The sequence below is a fragment of the Chaetodon trifascialis genome, chromosome 9 (genome assembly GCF_039877785.1).
Source record: "Chaetodon trifascialis isolate fChaTrf1 chromosome 9, fChaTrf1.hap1, whole genome shotgun sequence".
NCBI classification, from domain to species: Eukaryota; Metazoa; Chordata; class Actinopteri; order Chaetodontiformes; family Chaetodontidae; genus Chaetodon; species Chaetodon trifascialis.
The window spans coordinates 18,836,651-18,853,945 of record NC_092064.1 but is presented as its reverse complement, the minus strand read 5'-3'; the positions used below and the strand labels follow the sequence as shown (position 1 = coordinate 18,853,945).

General features: G+C 42.7%; 1 protein-coding gene across 2 annotated transcripts in view; it reads left to right on the top strand.

The window, feature by feature from the left end:
- Window positions 1–17,295, top strand: part of prkd2 (protein kinase D2) — a 35,656-nt gene that overhangs the window by 15,419 nt on the left and 2,942 nt on the right. Inside the window, exons 2-17 of one of the 2 annotated variants that reach the window (XM_070970783.1) lie at window positions 9,080–9,218; window positions 9,650–9,781; window positions 9,937–10,136; window positions 11,117–11,300; window positions 11,421–11,492; window positions 11,626–11,643; window positions 11,804–11,963; window positions 12,048–12,159; window positions 12,962–13,039; window positions 13,133–13,451; window positions 13,752–13,804; window positions 13,902–13,974; window positions 14,429–14,535; window positions 15,328–15,489; window positions 15,785–15,883; window positions 16,929–17,196. In XM_070970783.1, coding sequence (XP_070826884.1) covers window positions 9,080–9,218; window positions 9,650–9,781; window positions 9,937–10,136; window positions 11,117–11,300; window positions 11,421–11,492; window positions 11,626–11,643; window positions 11,804–11,963; window positions 12,048–12,159; window positions 12,962–13,039; window positions 13,133–13,451; window positions 13,752–13,804; window positions 13,902–13,974; window positions 14,429–14,535; window positions 15,328–15,489; window positions 15,785–15,883; window positions 16,929–17,196 — 2,176 coding nt within the window. The remainder of the gene's footprint in view (window positions 1–9,079; window positions 9,219–9,649; window positions 9,782–9,936; window positions 10,137–11,116; window positions 11,301–11,420; window positions 11,493–11,625; window positions 11,644–11,803; window positions 11,964–12,047; window positions 12,160–12,961; window positions 13,040–13,132; window positions 13,452–13,751; window positions 13,805–13,901; window positions 13,975–14,428; window positions 14,536–15,327; window positions 15,490–15,784; window positions 15,884–16,928; window positions 17,197–17,295) is intronic. The other variant, XM_070970784.1, reaches the window with a different exon arrangement.

The following is a 17,295-nucleotide window of genomic DNA, read 5'->3' as shown; positions in this document are numbered from 1 at the left end:
CCAGCTCCTGTCACTCTGCAACAACTCAGGCCCCCAGCCGCTCTTCACTGCACTATTAAAGCAAAGAACAGTTAATTCCTTTTCAGTTTTAGCTACTACTTTGTCCAGGTACATAAAAGTGACAATTCAGCCAGTTTTCCCAGAATGTGGAAGCTCAGCTCTTCTTTCGGTGGCATTTTTAAGTCTTGATGAACTGGCTGATATGTGGAAATATCCTACATTAATGGCATTATCTCAATAAATAGTTTTTTTCTTTGACATTATATTTTAATCATCATCACGTGTGTGTATTTTTTCTGCAGCTGTGGTAACTACCTTATATTTATCGTGCCATCACTCTTCCTCCTCAGACACACATTTTATGTTTCACACCTTTGAAGAGCTATGCTCAAGGTTGCAGTTTCCTGTGTGGTGGAGGTAATGGATAACATGAATGCTCATAATACTGCTAATACAAATCACAATACTACAAAAGATTACTGCTTCTAATGCTACTGGCACTACTACTACTACTTTGGAAAAGAATAAGTAAAAATCATGGTATATGGTGTATAGAATGGTACTGATACAGAACTCAATTTAACAATGGAGCAAAGGCCTCTTGGCCCAAGGCAGCCACAAAAGTCCTTTCTTTGTTAGTTCATACACCTTGTGGAGTTTCCCTTGATGTGGGCAAAAACATGTCAACATGTTGATGCAGAAGAAACCACCAGCAACAACCCCTAATAGCTGACAAAGTAGTTGGTAAAGACACATCCCGAGTATTGTGCTCCCGATGCACATTCACACTATTGTGGGTTGTTTAAGTTTCTAAAATTTGAGCCATTTTGCATTCTTAAAATGAAGTAAAAATAAGGGAGGTATGAAGCAAAAAGCGACTGTAAGGTTGCATGAATACATTTTTATAAAAATAATTTCATCAGTTAGTCTTTAAAGAAAAAACAGGCTTGATCTCAGCTGCTTTGGTGATGAGCAACCACCCATGTCTGCCGCATGCCTGTGAACTGCAGAGCTTTGGTTAGATGGCACTCAAGCCGTTGCATTAATCTGATTATGTGTGTGTGCATGAGGGTGCGCGTCGGCATGTTTGTGTGGCTTGATGGCTGAAGGTGGCTCATGCTGAGCTGCTGGAGGGGAAGTGATGGGGAGGATGAAAAGCAGAAGCAAGCGACATTCTCAGCAGGACGTAAAAGTCTTTGTGTTCTTCACACATGCAGCGTCTTTATATAAAGAGGGTCTATATTTAGAAGCTACTACCGTTTGACAAGCCCTGAGGGCTGACATGAAACAGACTCGACTGGACATCGGCGCTGGTGCTTGCGTGAAAGCATCGGCACTTTGATGAGGTCATGCTAACCTGTTGCTGAAGCGTTGAGAGGAACTCTGCATGCCCCTGCTGCTGTGCCTTTTTTTGCTTGTCCTGTCAGTTAAATCTCTTACGGTTTGTCTAACAATACGTCGTCAGAGCACTTTATCACTACAATAAGTTAATGTATTGCTTCTCTATTTTGCGTGTAGCAGCATGAATGTAAAGTGAACCAGAAGAGGAAGAAAGAATCAGGTCATTGTTTCATTTAACGCGGGTTTCAGTTTGCCTGCACTTGTTGCTCTTCTGACATCTCAATCACTGGCTGTGTTTGTGATCTGCATCGCACATTCTGACCGGGGGGGCCGAGGTGGTCGACAAGACCAACAGAAAACAAGCACAGAGGAAATGACAGCAGTGTATGTGTGTGTCTGTGTTTGAATACAATGCTTTTGAGCTCAAATTTCACTTACAAAAGCCTTGTTCCATGACATCACACTGATATGATGAGAAAGATGTTTTTGTGTGTGTAGTGTACACACAGAGTGATCAGAGTGATCATTTTGTACGTGTGTGTTTTAATAATGCCTGAGTGAGTAATCTGGATATTGATGTTATTCATCCCAATAACATGCATTTTGTAGCAGAACTTTTCTGGTTGAATCAAAATGCTTGAATCTTTCCTGCATATATAGTCCATCAAAAAGTTCACTATAAAGATAAAATGTCAAGAAATTGTGGAAAATATTTTAATTATCCACTGAAACATGTGGACATCCTATAGGAGTCCACTTTGTTATTCTTTAAAGTAATTCTAATGTTTACTGGCCAAGTGACTCTGCTTTGGTCAACCAACTCGTGAGAAACATGTTTCCAAGGAAAAAGATTTCATCATGTTCTGAACAAAATACACCATGGGACCTTTGAGGAAAGCAGGTTAGTCAAGCCATTGACAAGAACGAGCACTGCTGGCCAGCAGCATCCTCAGCCTGCGAGAGAGGGAGTGGACCACACTGAGGACAATGTTAGTGGCTTTTACAGCTCAGAAAAGATGACAGAACGCTTTCCCCTGCCCATCCTTTTCTCTTTACTTTACAACTTTACAGAACTTTTGTACAGTGGCATGGGAAAGTTTGGCCACCCCCGGACAAAATTTTTGATTTTCGAACAGCACGAAGTTGAACATGACACATTCATGATTACTTTTTTATTTCCGTCTTTTCCAATTTTAAAATAACAAGAAGAAAATGGCCCCAAGCAAAAGTTTGGGCACCCTTCAAGGTCAGTATTAGCAACACCACCTTTGGCAAGTAACGCAGCTGCTAAAGGCTCTTTGTGCGCAGCTAAGAGTCTTTCAGTTCTTGTTTGGGGGATTTTCTCCAATTCTTCCTGCAAAAGGCTTCTAGTGTGGTGAAATTCTTGGGCCGGCTTGCATGCACTGCTCTTTTGAGGTCTATCCACAGAGTTTCAATGATGTTTAGGTCTTGGGACTATGAGGGCCACTGTAAAACCTTCAGCTTGTACCTCTTGAGGTAGTCCATTGTGGGCTTTGAGGTGTTTTGGATAATTATCCTTTGTAGAAGCCATCCTCTTTCACCTTCAGGTGTTTTACAGACGTGTGCCATTTGCTTCCAGAATTTACTGGTATTTAACTGAAGCTCAAATCTTTTGGGTGTCCGAACTTATGTATGCTCATTTTTTTCACTCTAGAATTGTACCAGACAAAAATAATCCAGTACTCTTGCTTAAAATGTTGATGTTCCATTGTTAACTTTATGCATTTTGAAAATCATCTTCTACTCACTTAACTATTCACAACAGCAGATATTTTGACCAGGGATGTCCAACCTTTCTCATGCCACTGTATGTTGTTCCTCTTCAGAGAGGCTCATGAAGCATGTATTGTTAGAAAAAAGACACTGATATCTAAATGAAGTAGACAGAGTGAGAAAAAAGGCTTTATAGCCCAGAACAAAAAGTACAGAGAGGTTGATAAACAAGGCACTCAGGAGGAAATTCAGAGTGATGGGAGAAAAGAGGGAGGGGCTGTGGTAAAGAAAGCCTAGTCCATAATTCATTCCGCTCATAATGGCTTCATTGGCCCGGAGAGTTGCAGGAATAGTGCAAGCAATGCAGGGCAACCTGATCCCTGGTAACCCAAAGAAACCAGCCTGAGACACAGCCCTGTCTCCAGGCAAACCACACATCAGTACACTACAGCATGTATGATAATACAGGCAGCTCTTTGTCTGCAGACACCCAACAATACTCCCAACCGCTACCCTCATAGATACACAGAGCACAAACATGTCGAGATGATTATGTAATTACAAGACAAATAATGTAATTTTTCATACAGGCAGAAGTAATGTGCGGCTTTCTGTGCTTCTCCCACCCTGTACTTTTACTGAGAACTGGAACAGGGAGAGTAGACAAGAAGAAAACGGTCATTTTCTCTGAGCTAACTGTGGTTTTGGGGAGTAGAGATATTGTGCTTTTCAGTAGAGCTGTAAAGACTTGTGGTCTGCACAGACGTGGCAACTGCAGTTGTGGTCAGTGCATTGTGTATGTTTTGGACAGTAGACGCAGGATAATATGACTTGCCATAATGTCTCGAGTTGCTCAGGAAAGAAGCGAGCAGTAACAGTAATAGTGTGGGGTTAACGGCAGAGAGGCTGGCATCAAACAGCGCCATGGGGCTTACAAATGACTTAGGCTGAGGGTTGTCTGTGGATTTGGGCAGAGCTGGGAGTCTCCTCTGATCTGGGTTTTGTGGGTGTTTGCAATTACAAGTGGCAGCAGTTGGACTTATTTGTGGCAATCCCGAGTACTGATGCATGCAGTTATTACATGATTCAGTCCTGTCACAGAACATGTGGGTTTTTAAGTCTGGACTTGGGAAAGTTTGGAGCCTCATCTTATTAGTATCTCTATCATGTAATTCAAGGGTTCTCAACCTGGAGGTCCCGAGCCCCACCAGGGATTGCCAAAACTTCAAGGGGGGGTCGCAAGGCCTTCTGCATGTTAAAAGGTGTAATAAAACATTTTTAAAAGGAATGCAGTAGGCCTATATCTCTGTGAAGAAAACTATAGACCTGACCACAACGCTGTGTCCACAACACCTCTGGTCTCTGCAAAACAGCCACGTCCACAGTACACAGGTAGAATAACCAAAGAGCCAGTAGAACAATGGAAAAGCGTAAGGTAGAAGAAAATACTATATTTGTCAAAAAAAGAAGCCTATTAAGTATGTATGATTGTTAAAAAAAATACATATCACAAACAGAGTTGTGTGATATCACATCTCTGATGCAATATTCACATGAAAAAAATCTGCTCATCCAAATCGCTCATTTTACACAAACTTCCTGCAGTTACTGTGTTCACTATTTGGGTTAATTGTACAGTTTATTAGCTGGCCTGTAGGTTTACTGTTATGCACTGAATATAATGTGAAATAGCCATGAAATATGTCACTTAGTCAGGGGTCATCAGTTTACAGTTTAAAGACGGAACCACTGGTCTAATCCACCCAAAACCAGAAACATTTATGTAGGCGTCTGCTGGGGTTAAAGAGTCTGATCACCTAAATTACAAAGAAGAAACACCCCAAAAACAGAAAGCCACATATTTTCTCACTTACCGCTCGCTGCTAGTGGTATCTAGACATGCAGATAGTTTTGGTTTTATCTGGCTAGCTCATGAGATATCCATCTCTGCCTCCACCCAGCACAGTGGAGATAGAATTTCATTTGTGTTGCTCACAGCACTAAAACATTGCAAAAATTCATCAGCAGCATCTCTTCTTAGAAACAGTGTCCCTGTTACTGATAATCCACTAGCCTCGCTCAACTGTTTGCACTGGAACTACTTCCACTGAAATAGTCCCTATGGAAACTGTTGACAGAGTGTTTTAGGGCTTATTCAGAGGGATTTTGGAGAGGTGTGTTGCTGCTGGATTTTTGAAATTATGTGATCGCCACTAATGAAGCGAAGTTCAGATGTATATTATGTCCCCGCTCTCTGCTGTGCTGAATTTGGTGCTTCCTTGTGGGGAGTGACGAGGTCGAAGCCTTGACGTCAAACAGTAACGCTTTACATTGACATTCGCATCCATTCCACGAGTTGGCTGAGTGAAATGAAATTCCTTTCACCCAGCCCTGGTCAAACTCTGCACTGCAGGGCGACCACAGTGCTCTGTTGCCTCGGAAGGACTGGTCACTCTGTCCCTCCACGGACCTTGTGGTCACTTTTGGTCAAGGCTCTTGTCCCCACAGTGGTGGGACGAACTCCTGAACTCACAATCTTCCACTGCAGGCTGAAAACCCACCTTTTCAGAGTATAGCTCATTATAGAAATTTCAGCACTGCATACGTCATAACCCGGGCAAATAAAACTAAAACTATGTACGCAGCCAGATACCACCACTACTACAGATGTAATTTTAGTAAGCGAAACCTTTAAATGACTTGTTTAAAGCAAGTACAATCAATATTTAATAGTAACACTGACTTCTACTACTGATTCGCCCACAGAGGATTATCACCAAGCCTGCAGTTTCCCTCAGCTTCACTGAGCTTCATGATGTCTTTCAGCTTATTATTGTACAACAGTATAATGTTCAACATACATTATGTTCAGTTCTGATGATTAATACCACCAAACTTCAGGTATCTTAAGTCAAATGTTTATCGCTGGTTTCTGCTGCCTTCAAGTGCCCAAAAAAGCAGTTTTTCCAGGTTTAATTTCTGCATAGCAGCTGCAACATTCACTGTGGCATCAGTTAAAACTGTAATGTAGGAAGAAAGTTCTACTATTTTTCCTACAAATTATATTTTAATTCATCCCTCAACTCTCAGCCTTCTGTTTCACTGTCATATAATCTTGCTTCTGTTTTCTTTTGATGAGTTTGTGAATCAACTTTACATGATAGGTGTGATAAACAAATAGAGGCATTATTTAAATGTTTATACTATAATGATTTGATCTTCCACACCTCTTTACCACTGCAGGGCGTGTACTCCACCTCCCTGTTATCATCTTTTTTGGCCTATGATTTGCTTTATGGATGAAACGTTGGTGAAATAGGTTCAGGATCTTCAGAAAAAAGGCCACTGTGTGCTGTTTGTGTCTCATTGTTGACTGCGTGGTCAGTAGCAGTAGCCCACTGCTGGGGCGTGGCGGACTCGTTGTGTAGCTTGGCAGCAGTACAAGCCAGGCCTGGACTTCAGATGTGGTGATGTGGAGTGCCTGCTGGGAAACTGAGGGGGAGACTGTGTGTGTGTTTAGGAGAAAAGAAGGGAAACGGGGGGAAGAGCGGTTGTGTGTTTCTGTTTGTAAGGAGGGTGTGTCTGCTGGTTAGTGAGGAGGAGGTGTATGTGTGTCATTGTGTCGTTCCAAGGTGGAGACCAGGGTTCCCCTTCCTGTAAACTGTTAGCACCCGGCCAGATGGTGAATCTTGACTCCACCATGGGAAAAACAACAAGAGAGACGTGGAGGATTGCGTGTGTGTGTGTGTCTCTGCTTCCCTGTGTATGTGTGTACCTGTGGTGTCCTGTGTGGTGTGGCCACTGAAGTGAACCAGGCAGTATTAACTATTCAGGAGAGCCGGGTTTCCCTATGACAGCCTCCTCTGCTCTGCTGACTTCTGACTGACACACTCATCTCTCATATCTCTGGAAGAGCTACATGGAAACACCCGTGTGTTTGTGTGTGTGTGGCCTGTGTATAGACAGGATAAAGTTTCTCCTTTGTATTGCTTTCCACATTGACCGAGTTGCTTGATTTGTGGAATTCAGCCAGTGTGTCTTGTATATCAGTGGTTACAGTTGTGTGTGTGTGTGTGTGTGTGTTTGTTGGCTGCTGTATATTCCAGGGGCTTTACATAGCAGGGTATGACAGACTTAGTTCAGGACATGCAGTAATGTCATATCCTTGAGAACCAACTCTTCTCATTTGTCAAATAGCTTGTTCAGTGGCCTTACGTTTCAATGCTATGCTTCTCTCTAGTTGTAGTTTTTTATGTGCAGAGCTCCGTGGTCAAGTTAGCAATAATAAATATGCACCATCTGGTTAGCAACGTCCGGTTAGCCGATCCAAATTAAGCTGGCTGAGAACAATAAACATGTGGTTAATGTGAAAGGGTCATAATTTGGTTAGGGTCAGGCAACGAACTACTTGGTTAGGTTGAGGTAACGATCAGGGCTTGAGTTAAGGTAAGTACATTTGTAAGGTACATTAAGCTATGTAATGTCAGTCATTACATAACTTATGTACATAAGATAAAAAAGTCAGTTTAGTTTCACATGGGACATGAACCTCAGTCTCCTGGGTGTCGGTCCTGTGTTTGACCCATCCAGCCACCCCAGCCCTTCCTCCATATGTGGACATATGGTATATCAAACCAGTGCAATGGAAGGGCGCCTCCAGAAAAGACATGGTGGGGTACCTACAGCTCCATAGTTGGAAGCATAGGGCCACTGGCCAATCTGCCGTGATTGACATGCTGTGAGAAAATAAACACTCCAGTGTTGTTCCTTTCATGAACCATTCACAGGAATGCACGATGTTTCCAGATGCAGATGTGTTTATTGTTAATGAAAACAGCAGAGTAGTGACTGCTTAGGATGTTTGATGCAGTTTTGAGTGTAGTATGGATTGAAGGAGTAGGACTGGGGGAAAGAGGGGGCTGAGTATAGAGGGCCCACAAAGGTACATGAGTGAATGAAGCAGGGAGGGGTCCGTTGAGGATGCTACACCTCTGGTATGGACTGAATGTAATTAGTAGTTTCTCCTGCCTTATTGTAATCAGATTCTGGTTTATTGCAAAGTAGGGTTTCACGCAGAAGGAATTTGCCTTGGTATACTGCATAACAATAAACACAGTAAGAGAAACGTTCTGCAACAGAAATACGCAAAACAAAACTATGCAAAGTATTTAAACAAACATGTAAAATATATGTGCTTTTAAAAAGAAAAGCACTGCAGACTGTTTAAAAGAGGCTGGAAAATGCAGATTATTCACCAAGGCATGTGCAAATGTTTACAGTATAAAGTAAATGTGCAATATGTGCAATGAGGAAGGACTGCTGAGTTTCTACAGTATTTGACAGTTGGTTGGTGTACATGGGGCACAGTGACTGAAGACGAGGTCTAAGGTACTGGGAATTATTTACTGTAAAGTTCTGTCTGCAGGTCAGTAGAGAGTGATCAACTTTAATATAATATTTGCTGTTTATTTTTTTTGTTTTGTTTTTTAGAATATGTTAAACATTCATGAGCAATCACTTCAGAATCAAAAACATTAAGAGTCACTTAATTTTAAGAAATTTTGCATGTTCCTCCACGCTGCTTCAAAATGCAACATGTTAAGGCTTTTTTTCATATGTCATGACAAAAGATGAAACCTGTAAAAAAAACCCTGTATAATATATTAGTCTAATATTTAGTTCTTCAAGCAAAACTGTTCATATAGAAACACTCCAAAGCAAATATTACCCAAATCTATAAACTACAAAACTAGAAAATTAGATGCAAGATTACAATATACTGAATTTGTGAGCTTTCCTGTCATGATTTAAATTGAAGAACAAGCAGAAAAAAATTGTATTCACCCCTGGTTTTATTTGAACTGAAACATTTTCTGTCAGTGAACTGCTGATTTGAGTGAAACATCAGACAGGCCTTCACACAAGTCTTTCAAGAAAATCCTGCCTTTTCTACAGTGGATCCCCCTAACGTACATTTCTATGTTGCTTTCTTTGTATGTTGTAGTTCCCAGAGTGCGGCTTCTACGGCATTTATGACAAGATTTTGCTGTTCAAGCATGACACGACCACCAACAACATCCTGCAGCTGGTTAAAGGTGCCAGTGACATTCAGGAGGGAGATCTGGTGGAGGTGGTGCTCTCTGGTAAGTAACCAGCTCTCTTCTCTTCTCGCTATCTTTGCCAACAAGATAGCTACATTCAAATCTAAATGACCTTCCTTCTTTCCTCTGCTATATCTCCCTTTCACTCACACACACACACACACACACACACACACACACACACACACACACACACACACACACACACACACACACACACACACACACACACACACACACACACACACACACACACACAACTCTTGAAATTGATCCATATCTGCTTATTTTACTAATACCTATCTTATGCTGGCCTAATCTGTTCTCTCATTGTTTTAAACTGTAATGCTTCCCTGCCTGGAGGAAACCCATCTGTTTTTCCATCCTGTTTCCATCTATCATTCTTTATGCTGCCCATTTACAGTAGTATGATTGTATCTTGACACCCACTGTGACCCTCTTATCCCTTTAAGCGGCAGCCACGTTTGAAGATTTCCAGATTCGGCCCCATGCACTCAATGTGCACTCATACCGGGCCCCAGCCTTCTGTGATCACTGTGGAGAGATGCTGTTTGGACTGGTCAGACAAGGGCTCAAATGTGATGGTGAGGAAAATAGGGAGATGAAAAGTGAATAAGAAAAGACACTTTGATGTGGTCCACAAATTTCTCTGAGGAACGGATTGTAGCACTCATCAAATAAGCTCCATCTGTTCTCCTCTCCTGCTCTCTGGTTCTTTGACGCATGCCGCCCCCTGCAGGATGTGGACTAAACTACCACAAGCGCTGTGCATTCAGCATCCCAAACAACTGCAGTGGAGCTCGTAAACGGCGTCTGTCCACCACCTCGCTGAGCAGCAGCCAGTCCCTGCGTCTCTCCACCACTGAGTCGGTGTACAGTGTAGGGACGGTCTCCACCTGCACAGAGGAGACCAGCCTCATCCGCTCACACACGCAAATGGTAGGCCTACAGGAGGATTTATGCACACAGAGCTCTGGTCAGTTTTAGACTATGAACGTGAAGGAGGCTTTCCAGTGGGCAACATTTATGACCACACCAAACAGCTTTGTTTAAAAGCACTTTAATTCACTGATTTAGAGGGTTTTTAGACTGACACTAAATATGTGATAGACACACTTAAGATGGGAATCAAATCTTTCATTTGGTTACTCAAGATTTACCTGCCCAAACAATTTGGAGACAAACTTCCTTCTTCCAAAGGTATACGAAGTGTTGAGATGAATATTTCAAAACCTCTGTAAATAAAACCAAAACTACCTGCATGGCTGCTTTCAATGAGAAGTGGTTTGCAGCCATAATGATTTGGATTAACCCTTAAAGTAAACAAATAAGCTAAATCAAAGCTAAAACATTATTTCTAATTGATTTCCCTTATCAGTCTATCATAATAGTAGATGTAGTTAGAGAGGAAACATAAGCTTACGTCGCTATAATCAATATTTTTATAGTTTTTATGAAATGAATGACATGAAAACAATTTTTCAGTTCACTATTTAGCTGTCTGTCCCGCAACTTCATTGTTCTGGTTTACTCATCGCTCTCATAGTGTTGTTTTGGCTGCATTAGATGTTACTACTGAAAAAACTGAACCAACTGTACACTAGCTCCTTAGCAACTAGCCAGTGATCATAGTGGAGTGTTTAGCAACTAAAGAGACAGATTTTTCCTTCAGGAGTTGGCAGAGACCACAAACAGAGCTAAAAGAGAGACACAAACACAACTCCAGATTAATGGTAATGTTCGTCTCTTGTTGCGTTCACAACTTGTTTCTGTTTCCCCCAAAAGACTAAAATGTAGTTATTGTTGATTTAAGGATATTTATCTTGTTGCCAAAGGTAGATAATGGTGTTTTTAATGTTCCTTTTATCCTCATGCTCTAAATTTCATTGATAATCTTTGTTTCCTGTCTATCCTGCCAGCCACGGACCCCCAGTGAAGCCCGGCGCTTCTACACGGGCCGACCTGTTCATTTGGACAAGATGCTGATGAGCAAGGTGAAGGTGCCCCACACGTTCGCTGTCCACTCGTACACACGACCGACGGTGTGCCAGTACTGCAAGAGGCTTCTTCGAGGACTGTTCAGGCAGGGCCTTCAGTGCAAAGGTGAGTTTCCTGGCCAAAGAGAGAGGCTCATCTCTGAACAGCCATGTGATGCAGAATGTTAGCTAAATATAACCAGATCACGTCATCTGATCAGAATGATTTGCGTTATGTTCTTGTCAGACTGCAAGTTCAACTGCCATAAACGCTGTGTGTACAAGGTTCCCAACGACTGCCTCGGGGAGACCATTGGAGGTGAGGGAAGAGTTTTCTGTTAACCCTGCATGGATTATTTTCTCATCTGCATGTCCATTGTCAGAACTAGGTTACTTTAACCACACATATTATCTAGCAAGACTGAAACCCATTAATTTTTTTATCTTCTCAGACAACAGAAGTAACTCCGGTAAGTATTATCGGTATCCGTATTGATGCATGTAAAGCCGTACTCTTCTGATAGTGGTCTTAGTAGTAGTCATAGTAGTAGTAGTTTTGCATGGCATTTTAAACACAGTCACTTTTATCAAGTTGCACTCAACTGCTTCTCTCCGTCTTGTTTGCCGCAGACATGTTGAGTCCCAGTGCAGACCCGGAGGTTCCCATGGACTACAGCACTGAGTATGATGCCTCGGACAAGTCTTCAATAGATGACTCAGACGAGGCCTGCAGCATCCCTGGGTCCTTTTCTCCTGACAACAACCAGGATGGAACCAGCGGCGACCAGAGGTATAAGGAAAACCTAGAGTTTGAAAACAACAGAAACTCAATCACCCATTTTACCCACTAACCAACGGGGTTCTGTCCTTCTAGTGTTTACATCCCACTAATGAGGGTGGTGCAGTCGGTGAGACAGACAACCCGTCGATCTAGCACAGCTATCAAGGAAGGATGGATGGTTCACTACAGCAACAAGGACACACTGGTAAAAGCATTACCCACACAGTAATTCCCATGCTGCCCTCTCTTATCGTATCTAAACCAGTCTGCAGCTCTACTGAAAAGTGCATTTGTCATTGTTGTAGGAGCTGAACATACAGGTTCAAGCCACTTTATTCTAGACGCAAGAACTCGCTTTATTCACTTTCTTTTCAATGATTCATTTCTGTGAGGTTGTTTCATTTACTTTCCACCCTCAGTGATTGAAAGGACCTTCTGATCATTGGCCTATCTTCTCTGTCCACCAGCTCCTCTCACCACAATTTCGGCCTTATTTATTTGGTCTCTGCCTTTAGGCACTAAATTGGGTGTGTGTGGCTGTATGTGTATGTGAGTGGATGGAACAGCTGAAGACTGATGATGAGGCTAACTCTCCCTGAAAGCATAACAGCACTCAGCAGATGTGTGCTGAATTCAAGCTAAAAGCCCATTTTCTGCCTTTTCCTTCGAACTTATTCACTATATTTGACCTCAAAGAGACTTTTCTGCCTCTCTGCTGTTGTTATTGCTTGCTTGCTTTTCCTTCCTGGCTTCACTAACACCTTCCCTTTCTTTCTTTCACTTTTGTCCCTTTCTCTTTGTTTCCTCCTTCTTGTCCTGCAGCTTGTGCTCCTGCTCATCCTTCTTCTCATGTGGCCAGTCATCTCTTCCCCAGGACGTCAACTTCGAACTTGACATGTATTTATATTGATCCTCGAACATCCATCCCTCACTCTCTGTCATCTCTCCATCCTCAATGTCCTGCCATAACTTCATCACCCCTCCTCATCGCACAATTTCCCCAACAGAGAAAGAGGCACTACTGGCGCCTGGACTGTAAGTGCATCATCCTTTTCCAGAACAACACCTCCAACAAATACTACAAGGTAAATGCTCTGAGAAAATCTACAGTCTCATCTTATTTATTGCAAATGTGCAACCTTTTTTTATTGCTGCATCACTGGTTCATCCTCTTGCAGGAGATCCCTCTGTCTGAGATCCTGGAGGTGCGTCCAGCTGGAAACTTCAATCTTGTCCCCCCAGGCACAAATCCTCACTGCTTCGAGCTCATCACTGGCACTATGTGCTACTTTGTTGGGGAAGACCCCAACACCCTCCCCTCTATGCCCCCCAGCAACCCCCAGACTCTCCCTCCTACCCCTCCTTCACCCAGCCAAGTAGCTCCCAACAGCGGCATTGGGCGCGAGGTGGCCAAGGCATGGGAGAGCGCCATTCGGCAGGCCCTCATGCCAGTCATCTTTCAAGACGCACCACCAGCTGCAGGAAACACCACTCACAGTAAGTCTAGAGCAGCCAAATGCAGAGGGTGCTTTACTAATCAGCACATTGCAGCCTGAGATTCATGGATGGACAGGTCAGTTTAATTTGCCAAAAAAGAAGACACAACCAACTACATGTTCAAGTAACAATGGACCCAATGTGAATAAAATAACTTGCCAACTCTGGCTGACAAACTGGAAAAGTATGCTCCTAGTTTAACTCTAGTTTAGCACTTTTTTTTTAGTAATGCTTATTTGCTTGTTAAATCACTCACAGCACCGTCTAACCTTTACGTTATTCCTGGTACTGCATTTTCAGGACAAGCCTCAATCAGCATATCAGTGTCAAACAGTCAAATACAGGAGAATGTGGTATGACTTCTTGTCAATTTTAGCAATTTCCTACAATCTTTAAAAGAACTATACATTGAGGATGATTCTAAATGTATGAAATATTGCTCTCCTACAGGATATTGGTACAGTGTACCAGATTTTTGCTGATGAAGTGCTGGGATCTGGGCAGTTTGGAGTAGTGTACGGAGGTATGTAGATCCATGTCCAGTGATGCTTATGTGAAGGTTAAGTTGAAAAGGTTACAGTGCCATATCGAAACAATGGTGTCAAAAGTTGAAAACTACTAAGACACAAGATAGTGGATGCACTGGCACTACCCCCCAAAACATGGACTATACTGATGCAAAATCTGTTGCTGCAAGCTCAACACATCTCAATTTCTGACCAAACTGTCAGTAGTAGAGTTGCATTGTGGGCAATGTTGGGTAGGTGTCAGGTATTGACAAGGAATAAGAATGCATGGAATAAAAGAGACAATAATTCTTGTTCTGCTGCATCAATTTTGATCTTTTTATATTTCTACTGTCCATTTTAATGTGTTTTACTGTTCGCTGGCCCCCTACAGGGCCCGGTGTTTGTCCACATGCACGTGAGATTCAGTTCTCAACCACATCTGTCACTAACACTCCATCTCTTCATCAGGAAAGCACAGGAAGACCGGGAGGGACGTCGCTGTCAAAGTCATTGACAAGCTTCGCTTTCCCACCAAGCAGGAGAGCCAGCTGAGGAATGAGGTGGCCATACTGCAGGTAAACACACGCACGCACGCACGCACGCACACACACACACACACACACACACACACACAATGCGTGTTTCAGTTGTTAATGGATATTGTTTGTTTGTACATGGTAGTGCTGACAGTATCAGGTGCTTTGCTGTATGCTTGATATTGGTGTTATGTTGGCAGATACATGAAAAATGCAACAAATTCAATACTGCTCAATACTGCACCTCATTGAGTTTGGTGGTGACATTTATTAGTTAACGTTCCTACCCCATTCACCTGCAGTGTCTTGCTTTAAATGTACAGTAAACTGCTCACCAGCAGATGGAGACAGGAGTGCATTAGCCTCTCTATTTGCAGTCTTAGCATGTTTCTGTCTCTGTCACTTAAAGACTGAACTTCCCCATCAGCTCTACAGTCACTCATTTGGCCTGTCAGACAAAAAAGGCTCATTCACATTGTGCAGATTTCAAGGGAAATATGTTTTAAAAATGATACCCCTCTGAGTCATATAAATGAAAGTGCCTTCTGGGGAACATTTTCTAGCATTTTGGGTTTTACTACGTCATAATCGGTTTTCTGTTCTACTTGCTGTCACGTTGTTCATATTCCTCTCCTGTGGTCTGTCTGTTGCTGACACTTTCTGTCTCTGTCTTTTCTTTTTCTCCCATGCACCTCATACTGTGGGATTTTCTTCCTGTTAAATTTAACCACTCCTTCCTCTTTCACTCGCTATTTCATCCTCCTACTCTTTTTCAAATATTTCCCTTATAATCCCATTTCTCCTCCTTCTCCTCTCGGATCCCTCGCTCAGAGTTTACGCCACCTGGGCATTGTGAACCTGGAGTGTATGTTTGAGACCCCAGAGAAAGTGTTTGTGGTGATGGAGAAGCTACATGGTGACATGCTGGAGATGATCCTCTCCAGTGAGAAAGGCAGACTGCCTGAGAGGCTCACTAAGTTCCTCATCACACAGGTGTGTATGCAGCCCAGCAAAGAAGGGATTTGTAGTGTGTATAAGATATGCAAAGACATGGAAAGTGTCGCTGTCGTTCCATGTTGCATAATACTCTCAATGACGTCATGATGCTGAAGTTTCTTGAGGCACATTTTCTGTGGTCTGCCGATTTGGCTGATGACGCATATTTAATGCGTCATGATTCAAATTTAAAATGTGTTTGTAGTTTCGAAAAATACGTTAAATTAATTCATATCCTGTGTGGGCGGTTGTGGGTATGCATGTGCATGCATCGGTTTGTATGTATGTGCAGATTCTTGCAGCGCTGAGACATCTGCACTTCAAGAACATCGTTCACTGCGATCTGAAACCTGAAAATGTGCTGCTTGCCTCTGCCGATCCCTTCCCCCAGGTATACACACACGCAAACCCAAACGCACATACACACACACACACACGCGGCAGCTATTGTTTTCACTCTGTGACGAATCCATCAAAGCAAGTGCAAGTGCAGTTGCTATGATGCGTTTCCTGACCTCTGTTTACTATTCTCAAATGCCCCATTTCACCACTTCCTCTTTCTGTTGTCTGCACCACAGCAAAGTGGGGGCTGCCCAAAAATACCATCTGTCTCTTACTGATCGAATGCTGAAGTTGGAGTTTCCCCATTGTTTCCCATTGGCCGTTGCTCTTTCAAAACAAACAAGCGCAAATGGTTGTCAATTAAAATCATTAAAAAAATTTGGAATCACCTGTAATATTGATGTTTTCTTCAATAATGGACAATTCGTATACATATAACCTGTTCAATTAGACACAACCCATACCACAGACATGTGTTATTACATTTGAAAATATTTTTGAGAACATGGCCATAACCACTTGTCCCTCAAATACCTTTTGACTTTGAATTTGTTTTCCAGTCCACAACAGCACAAGTGTCCCATGATCATTATTGAAGCAGAACGGCGGAACTGGGCTCTAAATATTTTAGGAACCTGTTTTTCAGCCAGTCCGTAGTATGTTCAAGTCATATTCTGTGATCCAGCTCCGATAGTGCTAACCTGAGAAAGAATAGCTTTGCTAAAGCAGCACGCCTGTTAATTCCAGCTTGTTAATGGCATCATTGTGCACTTGATACTGACACAGGAAGCTGTTCCTATTTAAATCTGCACTGATTTTGATACTAAGCATCCAGTTTCTTTTACCAATAAATGGTGATATTTTATATTCTCTTTCAACTGTTGCTCAGAGGTAATTTGCCTCTTTCTGCTCTTGGTCTGGTGAAAACATTGTACAGTGTTTCGTTTCCCATGTAAAGGCGATTTCGCTCCTCTGAACAGTGGTGTGCAGAGCACACTGGCCATATACTAGGTTTTGATCTAGCCTTGTTTTCATACCTCCCAAATGACAACTTGACTCTCTATCTACTGCTCCTCATTGTTCCCGTCTCTCAGGTCAAGCTGTGTGACTTTGGTTTTGCCCGGATCATCGGCGAGAAGTCTTTCCGTCGCTCGGTGGTTGGCACCCCCGCCTACCTGGCCCCAGAGGTTCTGCTGAACCAGGGCTACAACCGCTCACTGGACATGTGGTCGGTCGGTGTCATTATGTACGTCAGTCTGAGTGGGACATTTCCATTTAACGAGGATGAAGATATCAACGACCAGATCCACAACGCAGCCTTCATGTATCCTCCCAACCCCTGGAAACAGATCTCCAGTGACGGTAAACACAGAGCAGAGTGTTATTGTTAGACACACCTACTGATGGGAATGGAAATACAGGGCCAGTTTATTAAGTGCAGCTGGCTAAAGCTAAAGCAGT